Source organism: Perca flavescens, unplaced genomic scaffold (genome assembly GCF_004354835.1).
Source record: "Perca flavescens isolate YP-PL-M2 unplaced genomic scaffold, PFLA_1.0 EPR50_1.1_unplaced_scaf_14, whole genome shotgun sequence".
Lineage (NCBI taxonomy): Eukaryota > Metazoa > Chordata > Actinopteri > Perciformes > Percidae > Perca > Perca flavescens.
Genome location: NW_021166559.1, coordinates 1 through 8564, shown reverse-complemented (window position 1 = coordinate 8564; position 8564 = coordinate 1). Strand labels below are relative to the sequence as shown.

The following is an 8564-nucleotide window of genomic DNA, read 5'->3' as shown; positions in this document are numbered from 1 at the left end:
ATAATCATGACTTTTAGCGTGTTTAGAGCCAGCATATCTCCACCAGACTCCATGTAAATAATCAGGACTTTTAGCGTGTATAGAGCCAGCATATCTCCACCAGACTCCATGTAAATAATCAGGACTATTAGCGTGTATAGAGCCAGCATATCTCCACCAGACTCCATGTAAATAATAAGGACTTTTAGCGTGTATAGAGCCAGCATATCTCCACCATACTCCATGTAAATAATCAGGACTTTTAGCGTGTATAGAGCCAGCATATCTCCACCAGACTCCATGTAAATAATCAGGACTTTTAGCATGTATAGAGCCAGCATATCTCCACCAGACTCCATGTAAATAATCAGGACTTTTAGCGTGTATAGAGCCAGCATATCTCCACCAGACTCCATGTAAATAATCAGGACTATTAGCGTGTATAGAGCCAGCATATCTCCACCAGACTCCATGTAAATAATAAGGACTTTTAGCGTGTATAGAGCCAGCATATCTCCACCATACTCCATGTAAATAATCAGGACTTTTAGCGTGTATAGAGCCAGCATATCTCCACCAGACTCCATGTAAATAATCATGACTTTTAGCGTGTATAGAGCCAGCATATTTCCACCAGACTCCATGTAAATAATCATGACTTTTAGCGTGTTTAGAGCCAGCATATCTCCACCAGACTCCATGTAAATAATCAGGACTTTTAGCGTGTATAGAGCCAGCATATCTCCACCAGACTCCATGTAAATAATCAGGACTATTAGCGTGTATAGAGCCAGCATATCTCCACCAGACTCCATGTAAATAATAAGGACTTTTTAGCGTGTATAGAGCCAGCATATCTCCACCATACTCCATGTAAATAATCAGGACTTTTAGCGTGTATAGAGCCAGCATATCTCCACCAGACTCCATGTAAATAATCAGGACTTTTAGCTGGTATAGAGCCAGCATATCTCCACCAGACTCCATGTAAAAAATCAGGACTTTTAGCGTGTATAGAGCCAGCAGATCTCCACCAGACTCCATGTAAATAATCAGGACTTTTAGCATGTGACTGTGCAGTCAGATTTAGAGTCTGAGTCAGTATTAATGATAAAAAAACGCCTAATAAATTGCCCAAAGAACCTGGAAAAAGGTGATAAAAAATCCTGAAAAAATGCCAAAAAAAACTTGAGAAAAAGTCAGAGTTGGATTATTTTGGCGGGGTAAAATAGGGCCTACAGCAACTAAATGACTCGACTGGTTAATGAGGTCTGCTACAGCCTGGAAAGTATTGATCTGAGTATTGATCGCAGTATTGGCGGGTGGAAACCGCTGCACGTTGACCAGCCGGGCTGGCCGCCATGTGACACGACAGGACGTCAGAGTTTGGAGACACAGAGATCGTTAGAAACACGTCACCGCCCAATCAGAGGCCAGCTGGTATGGGTCCATTACTGTAAAACAAAAAAACGCCTCTCCAGGCTAATTAAGGTGAGCAGCTGTATCACAGTTTCTAGGCAAAAGGCCTGGAGGAACTCTATCAGAAGCAGATGCTAAAAGTGCTGAATCTATCCTGTCAGATAGTTCATATCCCTTACGGGCTGAATTTCAGATGTTGCCATCCGGATCACGCTTTATACTTCCAAAACTCAGAACAAATAGATATAAACACTCCTTTGTACCTGCAGCCACTCTACTTTTTAATTCTATAAAGAACCATAGATAACTTGATTTATTGTTTATGTTTTTAAATTTGCCTGCAAGGTAGGCAATCTATGTGTGTATGATTGTGTGTGATTTTATTATACTACCTGCTGCACAACAAATTGCCCCACTGGGGGACGAATAAAGTAACTTGACTTGACTTCTACATATAGAAACATGCGTAGTTCTGTCTCATATCATGTTCACTGCTGTGTTTAAATGAGACCTCCCCGAAAAAACTCCCACATAAGTGGTTTGTTCCAACATGATTCTGACCTATATTTAGGTTTCTTTTTTTTTGTAAGATTATTTTGGGCATTTTAGGCCTTTATTTGGATAGGACAGTTTAGACTTTAAAGGGGAGAAAGAAGGGGGAATGACATGCAGCAAAGGGCTTCAAGTTGGAATCAAACCCGCGGCTGCTGCGTCGAGAAGTAAAACCTCTATATATGGGCTCCTGATCTACCAGGTGAGCTAACCAGACACCCCAATATTTAGGTTTGTAGGGGCGGCGCCCTCTAGTGGCCATAGGAGTTCTGATGGGAGCAAAGCAGGAAGTAAGGTGAGGAAGTACGAGCACCAAATATCCTGGTAAGGGTTATGGTAGGTAGGTTGGGGGAGGGAGGAAGGAAACAGAGAGTTTTAATCTTTATGGAACAAATGGAGCTGCGTCACGTGGTAACGTTCAGGAAGTGAAGTAACTTCTCAGTTTAACCCAAACCTCCATCAGAACACTTAAAGGGTCCTTGTTTAAACCGTCATGTTTTCAAATGTTTAAAATGCACTTATAGATGAATCCAGAATGAATTAACTAGGCATGATGAAGACACGTAATGAACGCAAAGAAACGAAAATACAATGATAATGTAACAAACAAAACTATAATATAATATAATGAATAAAACAACAACAGTCTGTCTGTTTGCAGGTCATCGGACTGAAACCACAAGGAGACCCCTACATCAACTGTACTGCCAAGGTAACACACATACACACACAGACACACACACACACACACACACATCGCAAACACACACACAGGTGTGGGATGGTGATGGCGTAGTGGATATGACATGTGCCTTTGGTGTGAGAGATCCGGGTTCAATTCCACTGCCATACATCAACCAATGTGTCCCTGAGCAAGGCACTTAACCCCTAGTAGCTCCAGAGGCGTGTGACCTCTGATATATAGAGCAATTGTAAGTCGCTTTGGATAAAAGCATCAGCTAAATGACATGTAATGTAAAATGTAAAGACACACACACACACACACATACTGTAAATGCGCACACAAAGACAGAATACAAGATGTCTATTATTATGTATCTATCAATATGTCTCTAAATAATGAAACTTATGTATTTCTCTGTGTCAGAGAGCCAGTCCGTTACGGATGCAGTACTACCCGTCAGAAGCTCGTCTGGATAAAATGTTTTTCCCGTATTACGGAAACAAAGCTCATGTAAGTAAAGCCCCTAACCCGAACCCCCCTAACCCTAACCCATGTAAGTAAAGCCCTAACCCGAACCCCTAACCTAACCCATGTAAGTAAAGCCCTAACCCGAACCCCCTAACCCTAACCCATGTAAGTAAAGCCCTAACCCAACCCCCTAACCCTAACCCATGTAAGTAAAGCCCCTAACCCGAACCCCTAACCCTAACCCATGTAAGTAAAGCCCCTAACCCGAACCCCCTAACCCTAACCCATGTAAGTAAAGACTGTCACTTATAGTTAATAGAGTTTATATTACATTAGTATTTAGAAATTAATTTTCACAAGAAACTTTGACCTAACCTTAAGAATGTGATGTAATCTCTCTCTCTCTGTCTCTCTCTCTCTCTCTCCCTCTCTCTCTCTCTCTCTTTCTGTCTCTCTCTGTCTCTCCCTCCCTCTCTCTCTCCCTCCCTCCCTTTCTCTCTCTCCCTCCCTCCCTCCCTTTCTCTGTCTCCCTCCCTCTCTCCCTTTCTCTCTCTCCCTCCCTCTCTCCCTCTCTCTCCCTCTATCTCCCTCCCCTCTCTGTGTGTCTCTCCCTCCCCTCTCTCTCTCCCTCCCTCTCCCTCCCTGTCTCCCTCCCTCCCTCTCCCTCTCCCTCTCCCTCTCCCCTCTCCTCTCTCTCTCTCTCTTTCTGTCTCTCTCTGTCTCTCCCTCCCCTCTCTCTCTCCCTCCCTCCCTCCCTTTCTCTCTCTCCCTCCCTCCCTTTCTCTGTCTCCCTCTCTCTCTCCTCCCTCTCCCTCTCTCCCTCTCTCTCCCTCCCCTCCCTTTCTCTCTCTCTCTCCCTCCCTCTCTCCTCTCTCTCCCTCTATCTCCCTCCCTCTCTCTCTGTGTCTCTCTCCCTCCCCCTCTCTCTCCCTCCCTCTCCCTCACTGTCTCCCTCCCTCTCCCTCCCTCTCCCTCTCCCTCTCCCTCTCCTCTCCCTCTCCCTCTCCCTCTCCCTCCCTCTCTCCCTCTCCCCTCTCTCTCTCTCCTCCTCCCTTTCTCTCTCTCTCCCTCCCTCTCTCCCTCTCTCCCTCTCCTCCCTCCCTCTCCCTCTCCCTCTCCCTCTCCCTCTCCCTCTCTCCCTCTCTCTCCCTCCCTCCCTTTCTCTCTCTCTCTCCTCCCTCTCCCTGTCTCTCCCTCTATCTCCCTCCTCTCTCTCTGTGTCTCTCTCCTCCCCCTCTCTCTCTCCCTCCCTCTCCCTCCCTGTCTCCCTCCCTCCTTCTCCTCCTCCTCTCCCTCTCCCTCTCCTCCCTCTCTCTCCCTCCCCCCCTCTCTCCATCCCTCCTCCCTCCCTCCTCCCTCTCTCTCTCCCTCCCTCCCCCAGGCTGACTACGTGCAGCCCCTGGTTGCAGTGCAGTTGTTGCTCTCCAGAGAAGACCTGAACGTGGAGCAGACGGTGGAGTGTAAACTCGAGGGAACCAACCTGCGTAACGACGACGACCGAGACAAGTTTATGGGTCGCGTTGTTTTCCGGGTCAAAGTGTCGGAGTAACCACATCTGCCAGTTGTCATGGATGCCACAAACTGTGTTGAAAGTGGAAATAAATGTCGGTTCGGGACACTGTATTTCAGACCTGATCTGATCCTGGATGTCTGGGTGTGGTCTTGCTGAGTCTGGTTTCAGCCGTTCAGACGGATGGATCAGGTCAGGTCTGTGTGAAGCATGTGAGCCAGGTGCACACCCGCGTGTTGTTTTTAAATTTCAATGTTTAATAGTGATGTACAAGGAGCCCAGCAGTCTGTAATGGAGCAGCACAAACACACTTCACTGTAATGAGATTACTCTTCTTCCATCCTGAAACAAGAGAAAGACAAAATGCCTTCACAGTTTTTATAATGCTGCATTGAGGATGACATTTCTTATTTTTGTAACAATAACATTTTCAAGTTCAAAAAGAGAAAACTGATTCTCTGATTGTTCAACATGTAAACGTTTCAGCAGTTTGCAGGATTTGTATTTAATTAAACATTGACACAATCAGTTCAATGTAGCAGTAGGATGGAAAGGCAGTAATCTGATTACTGACGGCCAGTATAATAATAATAATAATAATACTATTTCAGTTCATGCAGACCACTGCCAGAAAGATCTGAGTAACAAACTTATCAAAGACAGATTCATAACTGCAGAAAGCTACAAATGTTCTACTTGTAGTTTCCTGTTTAATGTTTGAGTTGTCTCAGTGTAACACTAACTGGAGCACAGACAATAATCTTGTTGAATTATTAATTATATATACAATTATAATAAATACTTTTGATAAAACAGGTCCTCTAGAGGATGAACATTGCACTGCGATATAGGACGCTGCCTCAGCGCTCCGCCTGCTGGGACTTTCACCCCTGTCTTTTAAAATATACTTTATGAATATATTGAGGTCTCCCAATGTGTTTACAACCTACTGTTGCACAGATGTTTTTAAATGTTTTGAGTGTTTTTAAAGACTACTGTTGTGTGATTATTAATGAGTTCATCAGCAGAGATCCAATCAGCTTCATGTGTGTTAAGATCGTTAAGTTATTTCTATCCTCGTCTGAAACAAATTGATGTATAGTTTCATTATTTATGTTTCTGTCGACTGAAGGAACGACAGGAAACAAGACTATAATGATATACTCTGCTGCAAATAAAACACAAAGATTCTGACATGTCAATCATTTAAAAAGAGCAGTTTCCAATCCCTTTCTGTCTTTATCCATCAGTGTAAAACAGACTTAAAGAGTAAAAGCCAGAAGAGAGATGATGGTGTTAACTTCAACATGTACAGTGTGTGAGAAAGTACTCAGGTTGTTAAGCATCAGAATCAGAAAAGGATTTATTGCCAAGTAAGTAACATTTGGTGGTTGGTGCAAACATGAACCTAAACGTGTTCAACATTGGGTTAGGGTTAGGGGAGTAGGCAAACATAAAGCTAAACATATTCAACATTTGGTTAGGGTTAGGGTGATAGGCAAACATAAAGGTAAACATATTCAACATTTGGTTAGGGTTAGGGGAGTAGGCAAACATAAAGCTAAACATATTCAACATTTGGTTAGGGGTAGGGGGAGTAGGCAAACATAAAGCTAAACATATTCAACATTTGGTTAGGGGTTAGGGGAGTAGGCAAACATAAAGCTAAACATATTCAACATTTGGTTAGGGGTTAGGGGAGTAGGCAAACATAAAGCTAAACATATTCAACATTTGGTTAGGGTTAGGGTGATAGGCAAACATAAAGCTAAACATATTCAACATTTGGTTAGGGTTGGGGAGTAGGCAAACATAAAGCTAAACATATTCAACATTTGGTTAGGGTTAGGGGAGTAGGCAAACATAAAGCTAAACATATTCAACATTTGGTTAGGGTTAGGGTGATAGGCAAACATAAAGGTAAACATATTCAACATTTGGTTAGGGTTAGGGGAGTAGGCAAACATAAAGCTAAACATATTCAACATTTGGTTAGGGTTAGGGGAGTAGGCAAACATAAAGCTAAACATATTCAACATTTGGTTAGGGTTAGGGGAGTAGGCAAACATAAAGCTAAACATATTCAACATTTGGTTAGGGTTAGGGGAGTAGGCAAACATAAAGCTAAACATATTCAACATTCAACTAATGATATCAACTAACCCTAACCCATAACCCTAATGATATGAAATAAACAAACACAGGAACAAATATATACAAAATAGCTGTTTACCTGTCAGGACTCGTGCAGGCTTGGACCCAAAAAAGGTAACAAGGTAACGGGGTAACGAGGGAACAGGGTAACAGGGTAACGAGGGAACGGGGTAACGGAGTAACTAGGGAACGGGATAACGGAGTAACAAAGGAACAGGGTAACAGTGGAACGAGGGAATAGGGTAACAGTGTAACGAGGGAATGGGGTAACGGGGTAAGGAAGGAATTGGATAACGGAGTAACGAGGGAAAGGAGTAACGGGGTAACTAGGGAACGGGGTAATGGAGTAACAAAGGAACGGAGTAACAGGGTAACAGAGCAACAGGGTAATGAGGGAATGGGGTAACGGGGTAACAGGGTAACAGCGTAACAGGGTAACGAGGGAACGGGGTAACGGGGTAACAGGGTAACAGCGTAACAGGGTAACAGGGTAATGAGGGAACAGGATAACAGGGTAATGGAGTAACGAGGGAACAGGGGAACAGGGTAACGGGCTGTATCTATACTTCTATAGTTCTCTTCTATACTTCTATAGTTCTATAGTTCTCTTCTATAGTTCTATAGTTCTCTTCTATACTTATATACTTCTATAGTTCTCTTCTATAGTTCTATAGTTCTCTTCTATACTTCTATCGTCTATATTTCTATAGTTCTCTTCTATACTTCTATAGTTCTATACTTCTATAGTTCTCTTCTATACGTCTATAGTTCTATAGTTCTCTTCTATACTTCTATACGTCTATACTTCTATAGTTCTATTGTTCTATAGTTATCTTCTATACTTCTATAGTTCTATACTTCTATAGTTCTCTTCTATACTTCTATAGTTCTCTTCGATAGTTCTATGTTCTATTGTTCTATAGTTATCTTCTATACTTCTATAGTTCTATACTTCTATAGTTCTCTTCTATACTTCTATAGTTCTCTTCGATAGTTCTATAGTTCTATTGTTCTAAAGTTATCTTTTAACCTTCTATAGTTCTATACTTCTATAGTTCTCTTCTATACTTCTATAGTTCTATTGTTCTATAGTTATCTTCTATACTTCTACAGTTCTATACTTCTATAGTTCTCTTCTATACTTCTATAGTTCTCTTCTATACTTCTATAGTTCTATTGTTCTATAGTTATCTTCTATACTTCTACAGTTCTATACTTCTATAGTTCTCTTCTATACTTCTATAGTTCTCTTCTATACTTCTATAGTTCTATACTTCTATAGTTCTCTTCTATACTTCTATAGTTCTATAGTTCTATAGTTCTCTTCTACTTCTATAGTTCTATAGTTCTATAGTTCTCTTCTATACTTCTATAGTTCTATAGTTCTATAGTTCTCTTCTATACTTCTATAGTTCTATAGTTCTATAGTTCTCTTCTATACTTCTATAGTTCTCTTCTATACTCAATTTGATTTGAGTTGATTCTTTATTTAAAAAGGACAACACACATTAATCAAAAAAGCTCTTTGTGACTGTTTTTAAAAGAAATTAGTTTCATTTATATATTTAATATTAAAAAGAGACAGGTAAAGGTAAGTTCTGTTCAAATGATCTCAATAAATACCTAATATAACCCATATAATATATATTATTAAACAGCATTATTTAAAACATGTTTTATTTACATTACTAATGAGATTAGGAATCGTTTTGAAATCCTTTTCATTAAACTTTGCCTCACCTGTCGATGGCCCCGCCCCCTCTGGACTTCCGTAGGTCTCCTTTATATAGCCCCGCC

The 8564-nt window shown here is 41.5% G+C and overlaps 1 protein-coding gene across 1 annotated transcript; it reads left to right on the top strand.

Moving 5' to 3' along the window:
• The first annotated feature begins 2593 nt into the window (after positions 1-2593).
• Positions 2594-4703, top strand: LOC114551541 (sodium/potassium-transporting ATPase subunit beta-3-like). The gene is made up of 3 exons (XM_028572565.1): positions 2594-2662; positions 3059-3145; positions 4485-4703. The coding sequence occupies exons 2-3, from the start codon at positions 3077-3079 to the stop codon at positions 4650-4652; spliced, it is 237 nt and encodes a 78-aa protein (XP_028428366.1). The 5' UTR covers positions 2594-2662; positions 3059-3076; the 3' UTR covers positions 4653-4703.
• The last annotated feature ends 3861 nt before the right edge of the window (positions 4704-8564 follow it).